Raw genomic sequence first — 27523 nt, 5'->3', positions numbered from 1 at the left:
TTGACACACTGTCCTACCAGGGCTTCTTTGTGAAAAGCTAAATTACAAAAATAAAATTACGTATATATGGAATGAAAATAACTGCGATGAGCCCTGGTCGCACAGTGGTTAAAGCACTCAGCTGTTAACCAAAATGTTAGTGGTTTGAACTCAATGGATGCTCCAGGGAAGAAAGATCGGAGCAGTTGGCTTCCATAAGGATTACAGCTTTGGAAACCCTATGGGGTAGTTCTAATCTGTCCTATAGAGTTGCTATGAGTTGGAATAGACTTGATGACAATGCGTATGGGTTGACTGATAAATGAAAAGTTTAGTCATAGACAACATGTGTTGGTTTTTAACAAGTCTATCTGATTTTAATTACATCAACAATTGATTAAAGTGTCTGGCGCACAGTAAACACTCAAAAATCTTTTGCACCACAGTCACAACATTAATAAAATAACTTTGTGAGGTAACTATAGTCATTATTCCCGTTTTATGGTTGAGAAAATTAAGCCTCTTTGGAGGCTAGGTCACACTTTGTACAAGAATAGATTTGACACATTGAACACTAATGATGGAAGACCAGATGAATTGTGGAATGACATCAAAGATATCATACATGAAAAAGACCAAAAAACCGAAACCAAACCCTGTGCCGTCAAGTCAACCAGGGTTTCCATCAAAAAGACAGAAAAGGAAAAAAAGAAAAAGTGCAATACAGATGTCAGAAGAGACTCTGAAACTTGCTCTCGAAAGTAGAGTAGTTAAAAAGCAAAAGAGAAAAATGATGAAGTAAAAGAGATATCAAAAGGTAGCTCGAGAAGACAAAATAAATATTATAGTGAAATGTGCAAAGACCTGGAGTTAGAATAGCAAAAGGGAAGAACAGGGCTGGCATTTCTCAAGCTAAAGGAACTGAATTAAAAATTCAAGCCTTGAGTTGCAATACTGAAGGATTCTATGGGCAAGAAATTGAGCGACACAAAAAGTATCAAAAGAAGGTGGAGGGAATAAGCAGAGTCACTGTACCAAAAAGAACTGGTTGATGTTCAACCATTTCAGGAGGTAGCATATGATCAGGAACCGATGGTGCTGAAGGAAGACTTCCAAACTGCACTGAAGGCACTGGTGAAAAATAAGGCTCCAGAAATTAACAGAAACCATTTGAGATGTTTCAACGAAGTGATGCAAAGCTGGAAGTGCTCACTCATCTACGCCAAGAAATCTGGAAGACAGCTACCTGGCCAACTGACTGGAGAGATTCATATCTGTGCCCATTTCAAAGAAAGGTGATCCAACAGAATGTGGACGTTATCAAACAATACCATTAATATGACACGCAAGTAAAATTATGCTGAAGATAATTTAAAAATGGTTGTAGCTGTATATCAACAGGTAACTGCCAGAAATTCAAGTCAGATTCAGAAAAGGATGTGAAACAAGGGATACAGTTTCTGATGTCAGATGGATCTTGGCTGAAAGCAGAGAATACCAGAAAGATATTTACATGCATTTTATTGACTATGCAAAGGAATCTGACTGTGTGGATCATAAATTATGGATAACATGGTGAAGAATGGGAATTCCAGAACACTTAAATGTGTTCATAAGGAACACGTACCTAGACTAAGAGGTAGTCATTTGAATAGAACAAGGGGACACTGTGTGGGTTAGGTTAAAATCAGGAAAGGTGTGCGTCAAGGCTGTATCCTCTCACCATACTTATTCAGTGTGTATGCTGAACAAATAATTCAAAAAACTGGGCTATATGAAGAAGAATGTGGCATCAGATTGGAGGAAGACTCACTAACAACCTGTGATATGCAGGTGACAAACAACCTTGCTTGCTGGAAATGAAGACGATTGAAGCACTTACTGATGATGATCAAAGACCATAACCTTCAGTATGGATTACACCTCTACATAAAGAAAACACAAATCCTCACAACTGGACCAGTCAGCCATATCATGATAAATGTGGAAAATACTGATGTTGTCAAAGGTTTCGTTTTACTTGGATCCACAATCAACGCCCATGAAAGCAGCAGTCAAGAAATGAAATGATGTATTACATTGGGTAAATGTGCTGCAAAAGACTTTTTTAAAGTGTTGAGAAGCAAACATGTCACCTTGAGGACTAAGATGTGAATGACCTAAGCCATAGTCTTTTCAGTCATCTCATATGCATGTAAAAACTGGACAATGAATAAGGAAGATCAAAGAAGAATCGATGCCTTTGAATTACAGTGTTGGTGAAGAATACTGAATATACTATGGACTGCCAGGAGAGCAAACAAATCTGTCTTGAAAGATGTACAGTCAGAATGCTCCTTAGAACTGAAGATGGTGACATTTCACCTCACTTTTGGACATGTTATCAGGAGTACCATTCCCTGGAGAAGGACATCATGCTTGGTAAAGTAGAGGGTCAATGAAAAAGAGGAAGACCCTTAAAGAGACGGATTGACACAGTGGCTGCAACAGTGGCCTCAAACAAAGCAACGATTGTGAAGACAGTGCAGGACTGGGCAGTGTTTTGTTTTGTTGTACACAGTGTTGCTATGAGTTGGAACCGGCTCGATGGCACCTAACAACTACAGAGGTTAAGAGATTGGCCCAAGGTTGTACAACAATTAAGTGACAGAAGTGGCACTTAAAACTCAAGTATTTTAAAACTTTAAATTACCTGCTCTTTTGGCTATCTTAGGATAAAGGATAAGAGTGAGGTCCAGATTCAATGAAGAGTCTGTGGTTTCAAATAACTAATGTGGCTCAGATGAGGTTTGAACATGGCTCCTTTTAGCACAGTCAAAGAAAGTTTTCAGGTATACTTCTTAGGAAAATACTTCTCTTTTAGCTGTACTCATGAGGTCTTCAGGTTCCCTGGTTGGTGCAAATAGTTAAGTGCTTGACTACTAGCCAAGAGGTTGGCGGCTTGAACCCACCCAGAGACACTCTGGAAGATAGTTTCGGCAATCTGCTTCTGAAAGGCCATAGCCTTGAAAACCCTGTGGAGTAGTTCTACTGTGTACACAGAGGTTCATCATGAGTTGAAATCAACTGGATGGCAATGGGTTATGAGCCCTTCACCAATAGGTCCCACTTGTATTAACTTGGTGTATAACATATTAAAAACCTCAGTATTGAAAAAAAATGTAGATTTATAAATCTTTCTATATTTTAAATATATACTAGATACTAGTATACCACTATAAAAAATACGCTGAAAATCTGGGTTCAAGTTCAAGCTGTGGCAATAACTGTAGCTAAATGTGTGACATGAGGCAAATTCTTTAATTTTTTTGTTCTGGGTCTCAAAGTTTTCTTATCTGTAAAGTGAAGGAATTATGCTAGATAATCTCTGTTGTCCATTATGACTTTAAAATTGTATGGTTCAAGAAAAATTTTTCTCATTAAAAGATTCATGCTTGTTTTCTTAAAATAAGAACTTCTGGTGTATTTAAATATTGGTTTAACTATTTGATAGAAATGCTTAGGAAGAAAAACTGTTATCACTCCCAATTAGGACTCATCTAAAGTAAGGATGAATGATTTATGACTTTATTATGCAAATCAATGAGAAAATGTGATCTGTGTTAACAAAATTCTATTTACATGTATATTTTAGGTATTCACCTACGAAAAATAGCAAGATACACTTGTAAAGCAGTAGGCACAATATCAAGTGTCTCAACTAATTGTATGAAACAGTTTGCTGAGCTAGTAATATTAGCGTGTAATATTAGCATATAATTTACATGTGACTATAGAGACTGGATGGCACTGGGTTTTTGTTTATAGAGACTGTGAAGTCTATTCACAAGTAATTTTCGAGTTAAAAATTTCATTACTATTACCCTAAAGGCTGTCATTTCCTGATTTTTCTTCTCTGATTCTTTTCACCTAACAACACTAAGTTTGATTCTCTTCACCGCGGATGCTCAACTAAGAGGGAACTCACAGCGTCTAGGAATGTTACTGGGCCACTAAGAAGGGCAATGACCAAGAGATAATAATGGGCCACAGTTGGGAAAATACTAAGAATAAAAGTATGCAGGAATTGCATGCATAGGCTAAGCAATCCATTGTCTGACGGTGATACTATTGAGACAGTTTAGGATCCTTCACGAAAAATAATTAAGCTTGAAAAACAATTCACTTCAATTTCTTCTAGTTATTAAAGTAAACAAGTCATTAGATTATGTCTCCTACTACCTCTCATTGTTGCTGTCATCTGTCTGGCTCCAGGTCATCCTATTTCTCTGCACCAAGCTCCTTGAGTTTTCTAATATTTTGGGGTCCCCAGTTACTCTCTTTACAGTTTTACTTAAACCCACTCCAACTAGGCTTTCACCACAACCATTCCACTGAAACTGTTTTCTGGCCACCAATGACCTGCGCTGGCTAAATTCAACGATGACTTTTGGGGGGGGGGGGCGGGGGTAACAGCTTTATCGAGGTAGAACTTACACACCACACAATTTGATCATTTAAAGTGTACAAACAATTCAATGATTTTTAGTATACTCACAGTTGTATAACTATCACTACAATCAATCTTAGAACATTTTCATTACTTCAAACAGAAACTCTGTACTTTTAGCTACCCAACCTTCTAATCATCTCAGCACTAAGGAATCATATAATGTGTGGTCTTTTGTGACCGACTTCTCTCACTTAATGTAATGTTTTCAGGGTTCACCCACATTGTTGTATGTACCAGTATTTCATTCCTTTTTAAGGCTGAATAAGATTTTCATTGTATGGATATACCACATTTTGTTTACCCATTCATCAGTTAACGGACATTTGGGTTTCCACTTTCTCACTATTATGAATGCTGCTATAAACATTCATATACAGATTTTTGTGCAGATACATGTTTTCATTTCTTGTTGGTATACACCTAGGAGTGGAACTGATGTGTCAAAAGGTAACTTTTTTACTTTTAATGATTTGAGGAACTGCCAGATTGTTTTCCAAAGCAACGGCACCATTTTACATTCCCACCAGAGTGTATCAGGATTCTGATTTGTCTATTACTAAGCTTTTTGATTACAGCCATCATACTGGGTGTGAGGCGTTATCTCATTGTGGTTTGATTTATATTTCCCTGATGACTAGTAATGTTGAGCATCTTTTCATGTGCTAACTGGCCGTTGGTGTATCTTGTTTGGTGAAATGCCTATTCAGGTTCTTTGTTCATTGTTTAATTAAGTCATTTGCTTTACTCTTACTAGTACTGAGCTATAAAAGTTCTTATATAGTCTAGATACAAGTCCCTTACCAGGTATATATGACTTGCAAATACTTTCTCCCATTCCATGGGTTGTCTTGTCACTTTCTTTATAGTGTCCTTTGGGTGGGAATCAACTCGATGGCAATGGGTTTTTGTTTTTTTTTTTTTAAGAACAGAAGTTTTAATTTTGATGAAGTTCAATTTATCTATTATTTTCTTTTGTTGTTTGTGCTTTTGTGTCTTATCTAAGAATCTAAAGTCAGGAAATTTATCCCAATGTTTTCTTCTAAGAGTTTAATACTTTTGCCTCTTATATTTAGGTGTCTGGCCCACTTTGAGTAAATTTTTATACATGGTGTGAAGTAAGGGGTCCAACTTCATTCTTTTGCATATGGCTATCCAGTTGTCCAAGCACCTTGTTGAAAAGACTATTCCTTCCCTATTGAATGGTCTTGGCACCCTTTATTTGTTGACATTTATACTCAGTTTTAGGATTTTTAGACTGATCTTTTAGAAATGTAAAACAATAATAACATCACTAACCTTCAAAGGCTTCCGACAGAATTTAGATCAAATTTCAAACCAATTAGCATGGCCTACAAGGCCCCATGTGATATGGGACTACCTACCTCTCTAAACTCACCCCCCATTTATCTCTTTGATCACTCACTGTTTTAGCCATAATGGTCTTTCCGGTCCTTGGGCACACTAAGTTCTTTTCTTTCTTAGTATATATGCTGTTCCTTATACCAAGAATACTTCTTGACCCAGTACCCTTCATATGATTGCCTTTTCATTCTTCAGGTCTCTGCTTAAATGTTTCCTCTTCAAAGAGGCCTCGCTCAGATATAACTCAAAGTTTGCCTCCCCAACTTATTTTCCCCCATGGAAAATATCCCTTTTCTTTATATTACTTATCACATTAATAATTACGTATTTATTGGTTTGTTTAGGAGCCCTGGTGATGCAATGGTTAAAGTGCTCAGCTGCTAACCAAAAGATGAGTGGTTCAAATTCATCAGCCACTCTTTGGGAGAAAGATGTGGCAGTCTGCATCCCTAAAGACTTACAACCTTGGAAACCCTATGGGGCAGTTCTATTCTGTCCTACAGCGTCACTATGAGTCAGAATTGACTAGATGGCAGTGGGTTTGGTTTTTGGTTTTGTGTGTTTACTTTTTTCTTTTCTAGTCTGCTTTCCCAGTATACTGTAAGCTACACAAAGGATGCAGTGGCTTTGTTCACTACAACATACCTAGAGTTTAGCATAATGTTAACTCAGAAGGTGCTCAGGTTCATAGAAGGTACTCAATAAATATTGTTCAATATATGTTTATGTTTATTATTTTAGTAAATGGCACTGCTCTAATGTTAGAAACCTGGAAAGCAGTCTTGATATTCCCTTTATCCTGCCCCAACTCCCACTGAGATCAGAGGGGAAGTAGCTGACAGATTATGTAAGACCAAGACTCTTAAGACTTGGGTATATCATTCTGAGTAAGATGAGAAGTCACTGGAGGGCTTGAGCCAGCATAATAACAAGAGCTGACTTATGTTGTAAAGCTGCATAATGAGACAGCCACTAGTCACATTCACCAAAAATACACTGCCGTTGAGTCATTTCTGACCCATAGCGACCGCCCTATAGGACAGAGCAGAACTGCCCCATAAGGTTTTCAAGGCTGTAATCTTTACAGAAGCAGATTGCCACATCTTTCTCCCACGGAGCAGCTGGTGGGTTCAACCTGCCGACCTTTTGGTTAGCAGCCGAACACTTAACCACTGCACCACCAGAGCTCCTTACTAGTCACATATAACCAAAAAAAAAACAAACCCATTGCTGTCGAGTTGATGTGACTCATAGCAACCCCGTAGGAAAAAGCAGAACTACCCCACAGGGTTTCCAAGGAGCACGTTGGTAGATTCGAACCGCCGACCTTTAGTTATCAGCCACCAGGACTCCGAGTCACATATACCTAATTAAATTACAATTGATTAAGATTGATTAAGCTTTCACTGTCTCATTCTCAGTAGCCTCATTTCAAGCGCTCATTAGCTGCATGTGGCTAACCAAAAAAACAAACCTATTGCCGCTGAGTCAATTCTGACTCATAGGGACGCTACAGGACAGAGTAGAACTAGACCATAGAGTTTCCAAGGAGTGGCTGATGGATTTGAACTGCACACCTTTTGGTTAGCAGGAGAACTCTTAACTACTATGCCACCAGGGTTCTGCATGTAGCTAAAAAATAGTGGATGCTATATTGGACAGAGCAAATACAGAAAAATTCCACTACTGTAGAAAGTTCTACTGAACAGACTATATTAAAATGTTCACTATGGTTGCTGTTTTGGAGAAATATAGGTTCCATCAAAGAGTAAACGAGACCAATTAGGAGGCTATCCTAAGAGTCTTGGCAAGAAATATGGGTGACTTAAGCTAGCCCTGGTGGCTTAGGAACCCTTAGGAGCCCTGGTAGTGCAGTGGTTAAGAGCTATGGCTGCTAACGAAAAGGCGTGCAGTTTGAACCCACCAGCTGCAACTTGGAAACCCTATAGGGCAGTTCTACTCTGTCTTATAGTGTCACTAGGAGTCAGAATAGATACAATGGCAATGGGTTTGTGGTTTTTTTTTTTTTTTTTTGAGCCCTGATGGTGCAGCGGTTAAGTGTTTGGCTGCTAACCAAGAGGTCAGCAGTTCGAATCCACCAGCTGCTCCTTGGAAACCCTATGGAGCAGTTCTACTTTGTTCTATGGGGTCACTAGGAGTCGGAATTGACTCAATGGCAATGGATTTTTTGGTTTAAAAGCTAGCACGGAAATGAGAAGGTTGTGAGAAGAAATCAGGATCTGGATACATTCTGAAAATACAACTGACAGAATTTGCTGACGGACTGGAAGAAAGAATCGAGAGGGAGAGAGAGGTCAAGTAACTTTCTTAAAGAACGAAAGTTTGGAAAGACATACATAAAAAACCTTTCCAATGGCAAAGATGGTTGGGATTACAGATGAGGGAAGAAACGGGAAAATTACAAAAAAACATATATAACAATTAGCATAGTGTGCCATGCACAAACTGAGGAGTATATGATCAGCTAAACTCTGTGTATCTGATGGCCCCCTTAATGGACAGAATGAAGAAAGAAAGAAGAGCAAACATTCAAGCAAGCAATTTCTCTTCACTGGTCAAAACTACAGTCAAGGATAATAGTTCCCCTCTCAAAAATTTTAGGTATTATCTTTTTATCTTAATTATATCACCAGTAGATAAGCACACACAACACAGATAGGTAAAATCCCCATTACACTAACATCTTGCCTTTCTGCTAGTTCTGAAATTCGTACTAATACATAATTTACTATATCCTTTTTGGAAACTCTGGTGGCGTAGTGGTTAAACGCTACGGCTGCTAACTAAAAGGTCAGCAGTTCGAATCCACCAGGTGCTCCTTGGAAACTCTATGGGGCAGTTCTACTCTGTCCTATACGGTTGCTATGAGTTGCAATCGACTCGACAGCAACAGGTAGGTAGGGTATATCCCTTTTATTAAATAGTCCCTAGTATACTTCTATATCATTTCTATCCTGAACTTACAGTCTTACATAGGAACACTGTTCCATAATTCCTTTTTCATGACTGTGAATTTTCCACTTCCAACTTTGAAATATACTGTGGTTCTATGCTTACCAATCTAAGAAATCTGTGTTTTTGAAATAAAATACACTCTAACATGGCTATATTTCAGTTATTGGTTTTATCCTACTAGATCTTTGAGTCAAGAACAAGGCTGTGTTAAAATCTGATTTATTACTATGCTTTATGCATTGGTCCACTCCTTTATCAACTATTGGCTGAGCACCTGTGCCCTAGATTCAAAGAAAGACTAAAGAAATAAAGCATGATTTCCAATGCTTGAGCAGGGGAAGACAAGATGTAAGACAAACAATTACAGTGTAATGTGATAAGGGAGTCCCCGGGTGGTGTAGATGGTTAAGCGTTTCAGTCTGCTAACCAAAAGGTTTGAGTCTACCCAGAGTCACCTTGGAAAGGTGTGGCAATCTTCTTCCAAAAAGTCAGTCATTGAAAAACTTGTGGAACACAGTTCCGCTCTGACACACATGGGGTCACAATGGTAGGAGCTGACTCAATGGCAACTATTTTTACTGGACTTAGAATAAATAACTAAAAATAAATCTTGAACTTCAAAGATACGTATCAAAATAAATTCATTCTATATACTACCAACTGTATGTAAACTTAATACTCAAGACCTGACATACCTATAATTCAAAAAGTAACATTTTGTAATATACTGTATTGTTATGCAAACAACGTGTACCTCTACGTTTTTTTTGTGAGCTGTGCCCTCCCTCTGTGAGGATATTTTTGTAAGTACGCTATGCTAATTTTTTTTCTCAGCAACATGTAAAAAAATTGTCATAGAGGCACTTACAAAAATACCTTGTGGGGGAGGGCTTGATTGGTAAACAAACATAGAAGGCACAAGTTATTAGTGTAAAAATTCAGTAGCAGGTTAAGTAGTATGTTAGTATATATGTTAACAGATACAGAAGCTGAGATATGGCTGCCACCTTGAAGAATGACAAATATTTATAATGAGGAAACAGCTGTACTTGGGCATACCTAAAAAAAACTACTACCCAGTAAAACCCCAAAGCAAAGCTTAATTCAAAACAACATCAAATAAAAAAAAAAACTTTGACTAGAGAATTACCATCAAATATCAATTTTCCGATCATTGTTTTATGATTCAGATTATCCGGATTTATCACAGTAAAATATCAAAACAAAACTATCTGAATAATATTATCACGCTATTTTTTATACATTAGGATTTTATGTTCAGCTTTAATTTGAAAGTTTAAACTGTACATATAAATACTTCCATAGGCAAACCTAACAATAATTTTAAATTAGTTACTGCAAATTTCAAATGACCTTCAGTTTTTCTTACTGTAAAAAATCCTTACATGTTTCAACAGTGCCTTTAGAAATTACAAAATTATATCCTTTAGCATTAATTATAGGAAAAATATAGAGAACCGTAAGGCTGAGCTTTATTGTTTTATAAAGGAACTAGTGAAGTTCATTTTAGTGAAATGAGCACACGGTTTTCATAAATTAAAATAAATCTCACATGGTAAAGTACCCATTTTCAAAATTAATTTAATTACTTGTTTAAAGTTTAATTACATTTAATTAAGCATTTAAGTTTAATATGAAATAAATGAATTATCAGTTAACTGCTATGAAATGAAATAAAATACGGCTTTGATAATTAAAATCTATAAATTTCCTATTCTGTGTAAAACTGTTAGTTCTAAAAAAAATTCTGAAAAAATATTATTTAAAGTCTATAAGGCTATATACTCACAGCTGATCAAGGCGTAATTTTCCTGCACCCAGCTTTGTGCGCTATATATTTACTGCCTCCGTTTATGGAGCCAGCCTGGTGCAGACAAAAAGAGCAGAGGTTTTGGAGGTTTGGATTTGGGTATCAGTGTAGTCACTTAAGTTACATAGCATCTCTGACCACAAGTTTTCTCAGCTATAAATTAGGGATAATGACACTTCTCTTCGAAGGCTGTTGGGAGCGTATCCCATGGTCAAATGCCTGGAATAGTGATGAACAGGGAATAGGCATTCAACAAATGTTAATTCCCAACTCTCCTTAGTTGAATGAATGAATGAAAACCTGTACTTTCTGACTTAACAAAGGTTCACCCTTAATTTTTCCCCCAATTACAAAAGTAGCATCATATTATTTTTTGTTTAATTACATCATAACTAATGCACACTTTACATTTTATATTTCCTTAAGTACTTCCGTGAATAGAGGCATTACAGCATTAATACTAACACAGGTTTTTGAGTCAGAAAAAATTGAATTTGGGTTCTATTCATGATTTAAGAGATCATGGAAAAGTTATTTTGACCTACTTCCCAGGCCTATATGTAATGTGTTTGGTACAGTGATGGCAAAAATTAGGAACCAGCATCATCAATGTAATCATTCAAGCTTCACAAATGTGAAGTTATGAAAGACTATGTGTAGTAGGCAGTGTTTTCCCCTCTCCCATTCTTCACACTAGGATACTAATTTTCCCTGAGTTTTTCCAAGGGTAGCAGTGGGATAAACTTAATATTGGAACCTAGAGTTTTTCAGTCCTTTATTAGTGCTCTTTCTTCCATAACACAGGGAGATCTGACTTAGAGCTCTACCACTTAATTGCTGAGCCTCAGATAAATTACTTCACTTCTGTGATTTAAAAAAAAAAAAAAATTTAATGTGCTTTGGGAGAAAGTTTACCATACAAATTAGTTTCTGATTCAAAAATTTATACCCAAATTGTTTTGTGACATTGGCTGCAATCCCCACAATGCGTCAGCACTCTCCCCCTTTCTACTCCAGGTTCCCTGTGTCCATTCATCCAGTTTTCTTTCCCTTCCTGCCTTCCTGTCTTTGCTTTTGGGCAGGTGTTGCCCTTTTGGTCTTGTATACGTCATTGAACTAAGAAGCATATTCCTCACATGTGTTATTGATTGTTTTATAGTACTTCCGTGATTTTGAGTATCTTTTTCTAGAAATGGGAAAACATAGGTGACAACCTATTCCATGGCTTAATTTCCCTTGATTTAATTGCAAAAATAATTGAACTAATTATTTTTAACACTTTATAAAGTATTAAAAGCCCAGTCCTATAATTTTCAAAGTTCTGTCTTAATAAATGTTAGTAGCAGTATAAACATAGTAGTTTGGTTTAATACTTATAACTCTTATTGTATAATTCTGAAGCCCTAAATTCCCATAAGTATCCTAAAAAATATACAGATTGTTTTATTTACAGTATAACTAGAAATAGAGAGCCTTAATAAATTGGAACTATTGGAAAACATATTTTTTTACTTTCTGAGCAAGTAGTTTTACATAATTTTTACTTCTATTATTACCCATAAGTATTTATTAAGCATTATTTGCATCTAGGGCTGAAAGACCCAGATTTAGAACTATTCCACATTTTTATGAAAATAAAAACAGCAGGTATTGTAAGTTTGATATCCAGACCTTTCAAGTTGCAAACTAGACTAACAGTAGGTTCAACTATTATAGGCCCAAAAAAGGAAGAAAACCACATATGATGAAATACTATGAAACATATACACATATTATAGGACTTGGCATTTAATACTTTATAAAGTGTTAAAAATAATTAGTTCAATTATTTTTGCAATTGAATCAAGGGAAAAAGGGTAATTAAGCCATGGAATAGGTTGTCACCTATGTTTTCCCATTTCTTCTATATTATTAAGTATAATAACTTAATAATAACTGACATTTATTATTAAGATATGTACCCTTGTAGATGCATTCTGTTAGTTTTGAAACCAGAATTACATGGGTCATTGACTTACCAGGGTTCTACTTCAAGAGATGAAGATAATTTTTCCGGAAGAAAAAATCCATGCCATCTTGAAGCCTCAATTAGCTCTTGGGGTATTCTTTTTGAAACATCATAATAGTGACCAAATCTTGAAGATGATACTGGTCCAGCCTGTTAAGAAAACTCATGCTGGTTTTTTAAAAATAATGATTATTATTATTTTTTTAAACTACAATGTATTTGTCATACATCCAGCAAAACACTGACATGTTCATACATTCTTAATGTTAATAAGAGCTGATATATATAGACTTACTCAGTTTCAAAGAAGCATAAAAACCAAAAAAGTAAACCTACTGCCGTCAAGTTGATTCTGGCTCATAGCCACTTTATAGGACAGAGTAGAACTGCCTCATAGGGTTTCCAAGGCTGTAATCTTTACAGTAGCAGACTGTCACATCTTTCTCCCATAGAGTGACTGATGGGTTTGAACCACCGACTGACCTTTAGATTAACACTCGAGTATTTTAACCACTGTGCCAACAGGGCTCCTCAAATTTCAAAGAAGCATACAACAACCTTTACTATTTTAAACTATCTATAGTTAGAAATCAACCTTTTATCTCCCATATGAGTCTTCATTTCTAGTGGTTCCCTGGGTCTGACAAGAATTTAAATACCTTGTCTTTTTTTTTTTTCTTTTTTTAACCAATACTACATAGTTCAAGAAATGAACACACATATTCTTAATTAATTTTAAGATTCCAGATTTTAATGACAAAGTAAATACGCAGTTGCGAAGAACTAATGAAAACTTAAGACAAATTAATTCATTGGTGAGGGGCCAAAAGAAACCAGATATTTAAATACATCAAACTAAGCATCATTTTAAAATTAAATTCTCACAAACAAGTGTGTGTTGTAATATTCAAAATTTCTGACAAACTAAAAATTAAGCTTACAGTATAAAATGTACTAGAATAATACAAACAGCAACATGGGACACGATTAAGTGGGAGAGTGCATATGATCAGAAATCTGGCATAATCATTAGTTCATTGATAATTTCATCTTTTGTGCTTTCTAACAATTTTTCCAACAAATTGTCTTTCTAATAATTATTGAACTACCGATCCTGAATTATTCACATATGATAGTAAAAGTCTAGAAACATACCTTATTATTATATTGCTTTGAATGGACTCTGATTTCTTTCATTCAGCACATTAGAATTATGTAAGTACTTAAAAGCTGAACTACTAACAAATTCTAGTTGGCAATTTGCTCTAATCAGATCGATTCTAATTAGATCAGCTCTAGGGAAAGCCCTCATCCAAACTGTGCTACTGTCATCATTTCCACTGTCCCGAATGCTACGTAACAGAGAAATTTTAGAACACACACAAAACCGGATAATCTCTACAGAAACTGAAGACCTATACACAGAAGGTTCTTAATTTATTTTACCAAGTGACCAATAACTCTGTAATATAGATAAGAAACAGACATTTGCTTGACATAGATATTTGCATTTTTAAACTAAATGCCGACTAACATCAAATTATACAGTAACATGGAATAAACATTTTAAATGTCTAATAGAAACATCAGATTCAGTCTGTGGGTTTGACATTTATTTTCAAGATTAAATGACTGTTCATCCCTCCATAAAATACTACTTATTTTCATTAATAGAGACCTTTTTTTTATATCAATTTGCTTCAATCTAATCTTTCTAACAAACATGTACGGAAGTATGATTCCCAAAACATGATTTATCTATTTACCATGAAAGTAGCCAAAATAAATGATGTGACATTAAAATATATTTCTTAAAAACAGGGTATAAAGTTTTTAAATGTAAAGTTATTAGTCTAAAGCAATTTAAACAAGGCCTGTTCTTTGGCCTGTAATCTATTCTTTATCTGGATTATAGTTCCAAATGTTTTTACTGCAATCTCTGCTAGAGCTCATCTTTTTATTGTGTAAATCCAAGCCTCCTTAATGTTTTAGAAAGGCCTTGACTAACTGAACTTTGATCTGATGTCTTCATTGAGAAAAACACCAGGTTGCCCATTTCAGATGCAAATCCCCCTAAGGCCCAACAGAATTTAGTAAAGACAGCAAAAAAGAAGAAACAAGAAGTTTCCAGGATCCTCTTTGAGAATCCTGGGGCACATTGGTGTCCTTAATCCATGCCGCTGCATGGATTAAGGTAGGTGATAACCTTTCCTGATTCAAAAGAATACGCAGAGTGCCTACAAACTGGGTGGAGACTAGGATTTGGCTATAATGACACACCATGCAATAAAAGCCTGGTCTATGGCAGAAGCCTCTGAAAAGGCCTCAATGTGCCACATTCCCAGGCCTAGTAGGGAAGCTTGCAAAAGCCTACCTGAATCAAATAAGCATGAATAATCTATTTTAGGAGACTGGCCATGGGGAGAGAAAAAGAAAGAGAGACTTTTCACTTCTTTTAAGTTTGAGTTAATAAATTTATTAGTGGACTGAAGGCTCTTGAAGTCCTCTGCACTCAGAGAAATATGCTGAATTGCCAGGAAGCAAAGTATGCTCTTTAAGTTGGCCTCCCTATTACTGTTTCTAATTGTAATATAAATGTGATAGAAATCTCAAATTTGGTATGAATCAAGGCAAAAAATTGTTACTGTGACAGTTTACATATATAACATAAATAATTCATTAAAATTTAAAAATAAAATTTGAAACTTTTCTAATTACAATTAAGCTATTAATTCATTTAGAAATTAAAATTAGATATAGCTACTGAAATATTCACAGGGTAGACACTAAAAATTTATTAATGATTAAAACCTGTAATCCTTCAATAAAAAATGAAAATGGAAAATAAATATACTTTTACAGGAAAAAAATTGCAAGTTTTTTTTCTATCCAAGAAACACAGTAAAATATAAACAGGTTTTTGAAATATGCCAAGAAATCTTTTGAGGCCTAAAATTGTAAAACAAAGGCTTAAAATATTTCCTCTTAAAAAGATAACTAAAAGCTGCATATACTGTATATAATCTAAGGTGTGTAATCTAATTAATGCATCTATTTTTGCCTTAAAAATACAAGTATTAAAAAAATCAAACTATCATCAGTAACTAGTTAGCTCAATCAGTTTGGTAAGGGCATTTTGCTTTAGTTTTACATTTTGAAAAATTCTATCTCACATTCATAAAACCCATTGTTGTCCAGTCAATTCCAACTCATAGTGACCCTGTAGGACAGAGCAGAACTGCCCCATGGGGTTTCCAAGCTGCAGCTTGGTGGATTCAAACTGCTGACCTTTTGGTTAGCAGCTGCAGTTCTTAACCATTGTGCCACCTGGGCTCCTACCCTTTACCTTTGTCAACTGTGGAAGAGAGTTAAATGGAATAGTTGGTTAAAAATTTACTATGTTAAAAGAAAATGAACTCTGATGGGGGGCCAGGAGGAAAACAGAGAAACAAAACAATACCATCATCTACCTCTAGTATATTAGAAAAAACCAACATTTGCAGAGAAAAACTGCACCACAAATAAATAGTCTAAATTATCATTTCTAGCTTCTCAGTATGGTATAACAGGATGAGCTCTCCAGGTGATTAAGAAAGTGAAAGCATTACCAGCAGAAACACAAGCAATTCACATAGAGCAAATCACAAATGATATGTGAATATAGTGTTTCATATACATAGAAGGAAGAGGCTAAAAAGGTAGGCTTGGATTAGATTGTATAGATTCTGTACACCATCTTGAAAAGTTTGTAATTTATACCATAGGCCTATAATGGCAATCACGTTTCATCTCACGTACTAACTCTGATTAACTGGTAATGACCTTTCAGAGCACTGTGAAGAATTCTGAGGCTGTGCTGAGCTCGGCAGGAGGGCACTGTAATTTAGAAGGGGCAATGAGAATAAGAAACCAAACAAGGCATTTGAAGCTAAGGAGTGTCATAAACATATTTCTGTCCTTGTGGAAAGATAACGTCAATATGGAAGATGAGAGATTATGTGAAATATGTTTTATAAGGATTAGAATGTCCTTTTCCTTTTTTTTTTTTTACCAGTTGGATACCTTGGGTGATGCAAAAGGTTGACATGCTTGGCTGCTACCCAAAAATTGAAAGTGTGTGTTCACCTAGAGGCGCCTTGAAAGAACGGCCCGGTGATCTACTTCTAAAAAAATCAGCCATTGAAAACCGTATAAAATACAATTCTATTCTGACACATATGGCATGCCATGAGTCAGGGTCAAATGGATGGCAACTAGTTTTATGATAATGTCTGGTAAACATTAAAGTGCTCTAAAATAATGAATAGTCAAATGAAAATGTTAATAAATGAACAGAGCTGAAATGTAATCATTGTCTTAAGATTTTCTGAGCCAGTAATGGTTGTTTGCCTCTACACCAAAGGGCTCCTAACTGGCTTTTTTTTTTTTTTTAATAACCTTTCCATCTCCTTCCTTGCTGCCATTCAGTAAATTCATCAAAAAAGTCAATGTACTTCCTATTGAGACTGAAGGAATCCCTGAATCCATTGCACTGAGAAAAAAAATTATCTCCTGAAGTTATCTTTAAACAACAGTCTAGCTAAATCAGTAAAGAATGTTCACCATGAGCACTGCACTCTTTTAAAGACTTATCTGTACGAGATCAAATCGACAATAGTAACTCTAAAGCAGAGATAAGAAGTTTAGGGGTAGTGAGTTTAAGTCAATTGTGGTGAAAAAAATATGGGTAGAGAGAGAATGGTGACACAGTGTAAAGAATGTAACCAATGTCATTGAATTGTACATGTAGAAATTGTTGAATGGTGTATGTTCTGCTGTGCATAGTTTCACCAAAATTAAATAATAAAAAAAAAAAGTCAATATCTAAAGGAACTCTTAGTTGTTCTCACTTTCTGTGAGCTTGGAAAGTTGATAATACTTGTCAGAACTTTGTGCAAAATTAACTGCCTGTTACATGTATTCTTCCAGACAGGTTCTGAAAAGATTTCCTGAAGTCTTTATCATTAATGTAGTTCATGAGCTTTAGTGGGCAGATTTTCTGACATCTGTTTTGGTGTCTCAGAAATTTTTCCCTTGCCTTCTGACACTTACTCTATTCTAGATAGGTGAAGTTACCAGACAGCTGAGTTTGAAAATATAAGGATTTTTATGGTTGAAATATATATAGGAACAAACATAGCAATTCCAAGGAACCACCGCTTACATTGACTATTTCAGATAACTATGCTGGATAGAAATGGTTTAATTAGTTCACTTACTCTGCCTTGCATTCTCATATAGAGGATTCTATACGGAGACTACAGAAAAATGAAATTATCTATTTTGGCAAAGTAATAATTTGTCATAATTTTATTTTTGAGAAATATGTCACTTTGGTAAATACAAATGAAACACCTTGTTATCTAAATAAACAAATACATATTTTATATAAGAAGTATGCCACAAGAGATCCAATGAAATGAAAAAAATACATTTGCAAATTACAGAAATAATTTTTATGGTGACTTGCCTCCATCTTGGGTAATAACTGGTAACGCCAAGCTATTTTCATCTCAATATTAGGTTCTGGTGTTTTATGATTACATGCGTCTTCATCAAATTCTTTTTTACAATTATCATCAAGAAATGGTGCAGGAAGTTCCTGAGAAAACAGAATGAAACATTATTGAGTATCTATGGTAAAAAATATGACAATTTCCTTAAATCTTAATGTTAGCAATACTAGAACTTTCCAATTTATTAAAAACTGATGGAAACAAAGTTTCAACTGCATAACATTTCTAATATAGAGCAAAAGGGTATATTATTTAATATGGAGTTAGCAATGAATAAAAATTTAAAGAAAATATTCAAATTTCTACTCTAGCCTCACAAAAATCAACTGTTATTACAATGAGAAGCTATTTTCATTTTGTTTTTTTATTTATACACTTAAAGTACAGTCTCAAATTAGTACTTACGTATTACATGTAATTACTGTTATGTTTGCCACAAGGTAAAAATAAAGCATGTGCACAATCTATTTACTGGTTTGTAATTCTAGAATTCAAAAAACTCATTCACTGAAATAATGGGTGAAGTAACAACTAAGAATAAAGGCATTCATTTTGCCCATATCAAATGTTAGTTTGCACTTGCAAGCTTGTGTCTCTTCTTTAACAATGAAAATAGAATTTAAAATCTCTGATTAAATGAAGAGACACTGAATTCTAATCCTACCTTTTCTATTTTGGAAGGCTTATCCACTGAGTAAAAAAAACATATAAAGACATTTTTCTGAAGGGGTACATTAGAAATAATGCAAAAAAAAAAAAAGTACATAAATTTCTTGGAGAAGCAAAGCACATGCAATAATTGTTTTAATTTTGATTAGCCAGAATCATAAAGATAATGTGGGACACTGGATTTGTAAATGTAATCTTATGCTACGTTATAAATTAGTCTAATTTACAATTCCTTACAACTTTTACTTTTCAAGATAAAATTTACTTTGCTTACAATCAAAACAACTAGTATTGTAAAATACATTAACTATCATAAATTTTAGTTACCTCGTAAAAGACCTCAAAAGGAATTCACAGTAAAATTTATGTCAATATTAGAAGGAACCAATTATATCATTTAAGTTTTGGATTCATCATCCCTAGCAATGCATTAGTATCTTGCTGTTGTTAGGTGCCCTCGAGGCGGTTCCAATTCATAGCGACCCTATGCACAACAGAACGATAGACACTGCCTGGTCCTGTGTCATCCTTACAATCGTTGTTATGCTTGAGCTCACTGTTGGAGCCACTGTGTTAATCCACCTCGTCGAGGGTCTTCCTCTTTTCCACTGACCCTGTACTTTGCCAAGCATGATGTCCTTCTCCAGGGACTGATTCCTCCTGACAACATGTTCAAAGTATGTAAGACGCAGTCTCACCATCCTTGCTTCTAAGGAGCATTCTGGATGTACTTTTTCCAAGACAGATTTGTTTGTTCTTTTGGCAGTCTATGGAATATTCAACGTTCTTCACCAACACCACAATTCAAAGGCATCAATTCTTCTTCAGTCTTCCTTACTAGTATCTTATGATACATAAAGTAACTTCTTTTTCCAAGGCAAATAAATATTTGTGAGGCCGTATAGTCAGATATAGCACAGTGTTACAAGCTTGATTTATGCAACCAGATTGTCTGGTTTCAAATCTTGACTTTGCACCACTAGCTTTATCTGTTACCTTGACCTTTCTCTGTCTCCATTTTATCATCTGAAAAATGGAGGTAACAGTATATACTTCATTGGGTTGTGGAAAGGAATAAATGAATTAAAATGTAACATGGACAGAATGGTGTCTGTCATGTATTAAGCTTTTAATAAATGTTAGATTACCAAAAGTTGGGCAAATAATTGTCTTAACACATTTTGTACTGTCAATATTAGGCAATACTTAACGTAAAATATTCCGATTAACATTTTTTTTTTCAATCTCAGGGACATCTAATAATAATTATGGCAAATATCACCTCAACAATAAACACAACAAAAATATTTAAAAAATTAAAATGTACGTATTTTAAATTTATAACAAACTATCTCCTATTGAAGTTGTCAAGGATTTCATTTTACTTGGATTCACAATAACACTCAGTGAAGCAGCAATCAAGAAATCAAATGATGCATTGCATTGGGAAAATCTGCTGCAAAAGCCCTCTTTAAAGCGTGAAAAAGCAAAGATGTCACTTTAAGAACTAAGGTTTGCCTACCCAAGCCATGGTGTTTTCAATCGCTTCATATGCATGGGAAAGCTGGACAATAAATAAGGAAGACTGGAGAAGAATTCTTGCCTTTGAATTATGGTGCTGGCAAGGAATATTGAATATACCTGGACTGCCAGAAGAATGAACAAATCTGTCTTGGGAGAAGTATAGCCAGAATGCTCCTTAGAAGCAAGGATGGGAAGATTTCGTCTCACATACTTTGGACATGTTATCGGGAGGGACCAGTCACTGGAGAAGGACATCATGCTTGGTAGAGCGTCAATGAAAATGAGGAAGACCCTCAACGAGATGGATTGACACAGTGGCTGCAACAATGGGCTCAACCATAACAATGATTGTGAGGATGGCCAATGCCTGGGCAAGATTTCAATTCTGTTGTACATAGCATCGCTATGAGTTACCATCTATTCAATGACATCTAATGACAACATCTATTAATTAAAATATGCCAATTTTCAATAGACATGTTCCCACATCGAGATGTTCAGTATTAAATAGTCCTAAAATAAAATATTAGACTTTTTATAAAATATTAGAGACCTTCTAAATAAAATGAGATAAAAAATAGGTAAGCATTTTCCCCTGTATCTTAGTGAATATGTACCTACTCCAATAGAAGAAATTCACCATTAAAAAAAAATTTTTTTTATATGACGCAAATTATAATGATACCATTTTCAGTACTGATAAAGCAAATGCTCATTTCCTAAAGTTAGAGATAAAAATTTCAAAAGATGTGAAAAAAGTACAATTTAACAGTGGTGGTTGTTGTGTGCTGTCGAGTCGATTTTGACTCATAGCGACGCTATAGGACAGAATAGAACTGCCCCATAGGCAGGCAATTACATAGGTTGTAATCTTTACAGCAGCAGATCACCAGGTCTTTTCTCTCACAGAGTGGCTAGTAGGTTCGAACGGCCGACCTTTTAGTTAGCAGCCAAGCACTTAACTGTTGCACCACCAATTTAACAATTACTTTAACAACTAATGTCCATTTAATGACTATGTTTTGCTACATATTTTTTTAATGAGATAAAATTCACATTATATAAAAATCACCATTTTATAATGATTCTGTGGTTTTTAGAATAGTCAGGGTTGTGTAACCATCAAACCAAAACCAAACCTGTTACCTTCAAGTTGATTCTGATTCATAGTGACCCTACAGGACAAAGCAGAACTGCCCCCCAGGGTTTCCAAGGAATAGCTGGTGGATTCGAATGGCGGATCTTTTGGTTAGTAGCCAAATGCTTAACCACTGCACCACTATCTAATTAGAGACTATTTTCAACACCTAAAAAGGAACCACATGCCCATTAAGCAGTGATTCTTCATTCTCCCCTCCTTATAGTCCCTAATAACCACTAATCTACCTTCTTTCTCTATTGATTTGTGTATTCTGAACATTTCATATAAATGGAATCATACAATTTGGGGACATTTGTGACTAGCTTCTTTTCCTTAGCATAATGTTTTCAAGGTTCATCCATGTTGTAACATGTATCAGTACTTCAATTTTCTTTATGGCTGAATAATATTCCATTGTATGGATGTACCACATTTTGTTTATCCATTCATCAGCTGATACACATTTCGGTTGTTTCCACTTTTTGGCTATTATGATTTAGCCAAAATATATGATAGCCCAAATATATAATATACATCATATGTAATATGATATAATACTGCTATGAACATTTGTACATAAGTTTTTGCATGAACAGGTTTTCAATTCTCTTGGGTATATACCTAGGAGCAGAATTACTAGGTCATACATTAATTCTATGGAGTTCCTGGATGACACAAACAGTGAAGCACTTGGCTGGTAACTGAAAGGTTGGTGGTTCACGTCCACCTAGATGCACCGCAGAAGAAAGGCCTGGTGATCTATTTCTGAAAAATCACCCACTGAAAACCTTATGGAATACAGTTTTATTCTGACACACATGGGGGTCACCGTGAGTCAGAATCAAATTGATGGAAACTGGTTTGGTTTGTTTTTAGTTCTGTAGATAACTTTTTGAGGAACTGCCAGGTTGTTTTCCATAGTGGTTGTACCATTTTTACATTTCTACCAGTAACGTTAGAAAAAAAATCAAACCCATTGCTGTTGAGTGTATTTTGATTCGTTAGAGGGTTTCTATTTCTCCACATGCTCACCAACATTCATTTTAAAAATAGCTACCCTGTTGATGTTGTTAGTTGCTGTTGAGCCGATTTCAACTCATGGCAACCCTATATGTTACAGAGTAGAACCGCTCCATAGGGCTTTCTTGGCTGTAACCTTAACAAAAGCAGATTCCCACGCATTTTCTTCTGTGGTACCAGTGAGTAGGTTCAAAGTGCCAACCTTTCAGTTAGCAGATGAGCACAAACCATTTTGGCCACCTTAGTGGTTGTGAGCTAATCTCACAGCGCATTTCCCTAATGCCTAATGATGTTGAGCATCTTTCCATGTGCCTATTGGCCATTTGTAGATCCTCCTTGGAGCAATGTCTATCCAAGTTCTTCACCCATTTTTAAAAATGTGGTTATCTTTTTGTTCTAGAGTTGTAAGATCTCTTTACATATTCTGAATACTGCACCATTATCAGATTTGCAAATATTTTCTCTCATTGTATAGGTCGTCTTTTCACCTTCTTGGCAGTGTCTTTTGATGCACAGTTTTTTATTTTGATGAAGTTCAATTTATCTATTTTTTTTGTTCTTGCTTGTACTTTTGGCATCATATTTAAGAAACCATTGCTTACCCAAGGTCACAAAAAATTACACCCATGTTACCTTCTATGAGTTTTACAGTTTTAGCTCTTACATTTAGGTTTTTGATCCATACTGAGCTAAATTTTTATATATGGTGTACAGTAGGGGTTCTTCTATTTTTATAAGACTAAAGTATATGTTATATTGCAAAATATTATTTATTTGAGTCCCTCTATTTTTTATATGCCAAGTCCTAGTCTAGGTTTGGGGGATATAACAGTAAAAAAGAAGTCACTGCTCTCAAGACACTTAGTAACAAGAGTACACATCTACAGCATTAACTCTATTGTAGGTACTATTCTAAGTGCTTTAGATATATTGACTCAGTCATCATAACAGCCTTATGAAGTAGGTGGTATTATTGTCCCTTTTTTACATAGTAGGGAACTGAAACATAGAGAGATTAAGTGATTTGTACAAGGCCAGGGCTTAAAAAAAAAAAAAAAATTTTTTTTTTTAGGGCTAGTAATGATGGAGTTGGGGTTTGAACCTGAGAAATCTGACTTCAGAGTATACGTTCTTTTTTTTTTTTTTTTAAATTGTACTTTAGATGGAGGTTTACACAACTAGCTTTTCATTAAGCAGTTAGTATACATACTGTTTTATGACATTGGTTAACAACCCCACGGCATGTAAACACCTACCTTTCTCGACCTTGGGTTCCCTATTATCAGCTTTCCTGTCCCCTATTGCCTTCTAGTCCTTGCCCCTGGGCTGGTGTGTCCCTTTAATCTCGTTTTGTTTTATAGGCCTATCTAATCTTTGGATGAAGGGTGAACTTCAGGAGTGATTTTATTACTGAGCTAAAAGGATGTCTGGGGGACATACCCTCAGGGTTCCTCCAGTCTCATCAGGCTGGTAAGTCTGGTCTTTTTTTGTGAGTTAGAATTTTGTTCTACATTTTTTTCCAGTCCTGTCCAGGACCCTCTATTGTTATCCCTGTCAGTGGTGGTAGCCAGGCATTATCTAGTTGTGCTCAACTCAGTCTGGTGGAGGCCGTGGTAGTTGCGGTCCATTAGTCCTTTGAACAAATCTTTCCCTTGTATCTTTAGTTTTCTTCATTCTCCCCTGCTCCTGAAGGGATGGGACCAGTGGACTATCTAAGATGGCCACATATAGGCTTTTAAGACTGCAGGCACTATTCACCAAAGTAGAATGTAGAACATTTTCTTTATAAACTATGTTATGCCAATTGAGCTAGATGGTCCCCGAGACCATGGTCCCCACAGCTCTCAGCCCAGCAATTCGGTCCCTCAGGGAGTCTGGATGTGTCCATGGAGCTACTATGACATTGCCTTGTACAAGCTGTGTGGGCTTCCGCAGTATTGTGTACTGTCTTACCCTTCACCAAAGCTACCACTTATCTATTGTCTATGTAGTGTTTTTATATCCCTGTAAACACACGAGAGTATGTGTTCTTAACCATCAGACAATATGGCCTCTGTAATGAGCTTTCATTCTAGTTGGAGGAACAAAATAATAAATAAATATATAATAAGTCACATGGTAACAAAAGCAGAAATATAGAGCAAGGTAAGAAGACAGAAGCTTTATTTTAGTTCAGGCAGTCAGGGATGGCCTCTCTGATAAGGTCAAAACTGATGCAGACAATTTTATATATAATTAATTGAAATTCTACAGAAATATATATAAATATTAGGATATGCTACCATAAATTTTTTCATGTAAATATGATACCATCCATACATAATTAATAATTTTTCAGAATTATAGCTAAAATAGTCCTAAGATCATGATATAGTAGAAAGAGCACTACTGTATTTTTATGCCAAGAATGCACGTTTGTTTGCAAACCATGCCCTCCCCCAGTGAGATATCTTCATAAGTATGCCATGTTAATTTTTTTCACAGCAAAATGTAAAAAAAACTGGCATAGCAGCACTTATGAAAATAACTCACGGAGGAAGGGCGTGGTTGGCAAACAAATGTAGAAGGTGTGCCTTATTTGCATAAAAATATGGCAACATTAAGAGATTCAGGTATACAAAGGATTCAAGGATCCATAATTTATTTAACCTTGCTTCATTTTTCATATCTATATAAAAGACCTATGGTACAGTAAAAAGGGAAGTATAAAAGGGGACTAGATGATCTTAACATCTTAACTAGATGATCTTATATTTCTACATAGTTCTCTTGTCTCTGAATTTCCGTTTCACTTTCATCTGTGCTAAAAATTTTGGTATTTCATCACATGCAGCTTTATATTCATTTATTTTTCATGGTCTCTAATCTCATCTAAAGGAGCCCTGGTAGCACAGAGGTTAAACCACTCGACTGCTAACTGAGAGGTTGGTAGTTTGAAACTACCAGCAACTGCATGGGAGAAAGATGTGACAGTCAACTTCTGTAAAGATTTACAGCCTTGGAAATCCTGTGGGGTTGCTATGTGTTGAATCAGCTCAGTGGCAGTGGGTAATCTCATCTAATCTCATTTTCTCACCAAGGATGGCAAGTTTCTTGAGGGTTAGGGACTATATAGTGATAATAATATATATATACTTACATTTCTCATAAACCTAGCACAGTAACAAGTACAAAGGTACTAAACAAACAAACTTCCAGGAAGAATCTCTCAGTCAACGCTGTCACTAGGGAGGTGACTAGGTCACTGTCAGAGGGAGTGGCACCAAAATGACTGTCTATAAAAATATTCCTGTAGTTAGTCATAACAACAAAAACATTTTTTGTAAGCCCAGCTTACCTGTATCAATATACCTATGAAGCTAAATTTCTATGCTAACTTTTTGGACTCTGGTCAGAGCTGTCATTATTATCCTGTTACAACGATGCTCTGAACCACATGGTTTCCTGTGCACGCACCACAAGCACACCCGTTTTCCTTGCTGCTGGTGTTTTTAGAGTTGCTGATTTCATCAAATTTGTGTTTTAGCTCCAATATTGTAGTAATTAGTATTTGTGAATCTATATCAGTAACTTTCTTGAGAATGAAGCAGTAATTTTAAAGGAAAAGAGGGAGTGATATATGGTAATTACGACTTAGGAGTAACGGTAGTACAAAAAAACATTACTAATGATTCTGTTTGGTCTGGTAAGGACCGAGGCCCATGGGGGGAGGAGCACCATGAGTTACTGCACTAGGTGACACCAACCCTAGTGACACCACTGTTTTGAGGGGATCTATTTTCTGTTATTCTCAAGAAAATTAATAACACAGCTTTCTCTGGGTTCCTGATGTTTCAAGTGCTAATCTTTTTCTATCCCTATTAAGTTGTAATTCCCTCTCAGGACAAATTATAAGTACAAGTTTTCCATTTGATATTAATTCAGAGCAAAATGTTCAACTTGTAGTTTATCTCACAATCTATGTAAGTGACAGATTTTTCAAAATGCAACATAAATTTTATCTTATATGCTACCTAAAAATAAAAATTTTAACAATATTTTCACTATACCTTTTTAATCTATAAAAATAGCACCAACCTATCCCTATTTTTTTATCCCTATAAAAATTATTACCACTGGTTTTACAAGTGGTAAATGCTCACCATAGAAAATTGTAAGTTTCAGAAACAAATAAAAAAGAAAATAATCACACATTAATCTACCACCCAGGAATAATCACTCTGAACATATTAAGAGTATTTCTATTCTTAAACACTCACATATACACACAAATTTCTATGCATGCATGGATATAATTATTTTACAAAAATGATCATTGCTTATTATGCACATGATAGCATTTCATTTGTATACTACATTTTAATTTACTGTATTGTAAGTATTTCTACATTTAATCATTGTTCAAAACTAAGATTTTCAGTGGTTGTGTAATATTATATGGCTTAATCAAAATTCAGTTTATCATTTCCCTACTGTTAGAATTTCAGATTGTTTGCAGTCCAAGAATGACACAAAAACATTACTGTTCACAACAAGCATTTTTTTTTTACATTTCAGAGTATTCTTTCCTTGAGACATACACAAAAGAATAAGGAGCCCTAAAAGAAGCAATCCAATTTCTACAAGGGGCTTTAACAAATCCTAATGATTGTTATACTTGCAAAACAAACCAGTAATTTCAGCAAGCAAGGTGCAATACTCTTGTCCAAAAACAGAGCAACTGTTGAAAATATTGAAAAGGAATGATAAGCTGCCCCTAGATCTCTTACCTTCCCCTAAGAGCCAGGATACTACTTCTCCCCTACTGTGCAAGAGAAAGGGAGAGGCCAAATCAGACAAGCTTTGGATGTAGGAGCACTGCAGAGGTCAGGGGTGAGGCATCATATTGAAAACTGAAAGTTTTCATATAGAAGGGTGAGATGACTCCTGCTCCTCTATACATACACACATACAGGCAGGTTCCACT

At 35.5% G+C, this 27523-nt stretch overlaps 1 protein-coding gene across 1 annotated transcript in view; it reads right to left on the bottom strand.

Annotated features, from left to right (window-relative positions):
- Nucleotides 1–27523, bottom strand: part of ELP4 (elongator acetyltransferase complex subunit 4) — a 269016-nt gene that overhangs the window by 162842 nt on the left and 78651 nt on the right. Inside the window, exons 4-5 of the mRNA XM_049890814.1 lie at nt 18158–18289; nt 12659–12798 (exon numbers count right to left, since the gene is read on the bottom strand). Of these exons, the coding sequence (XP_049746771.1) occupies nt 12659–12798; nt 18158–18289 (272 nt within the window). The remainder of the gene's footprint in view (nt 1–12658; nt 12799–18157; nt 18290–27523) is intronic.

The sequence above is a fragment of the Elephas maximus genome, chromosome 7 (genome assembly GCF_024166365.1).
Source record: "Elephas maximus indicus isolate mEleMax1 chromosome 7, mEleMax1 primary haplotype, whole genome shotgun sequence".
In the NCBI taxonomy this organism is placed as follows: Eukaryota; Metazoa; Chordata; class Mammalia; order Proboscidea; family Elephantidae; genus Elephas; species Elephas maximus.
Note: the sequence above shows the minus strand (reverse complement) of the source record. Positions and strands in the feature narration are given on the sequence as shown.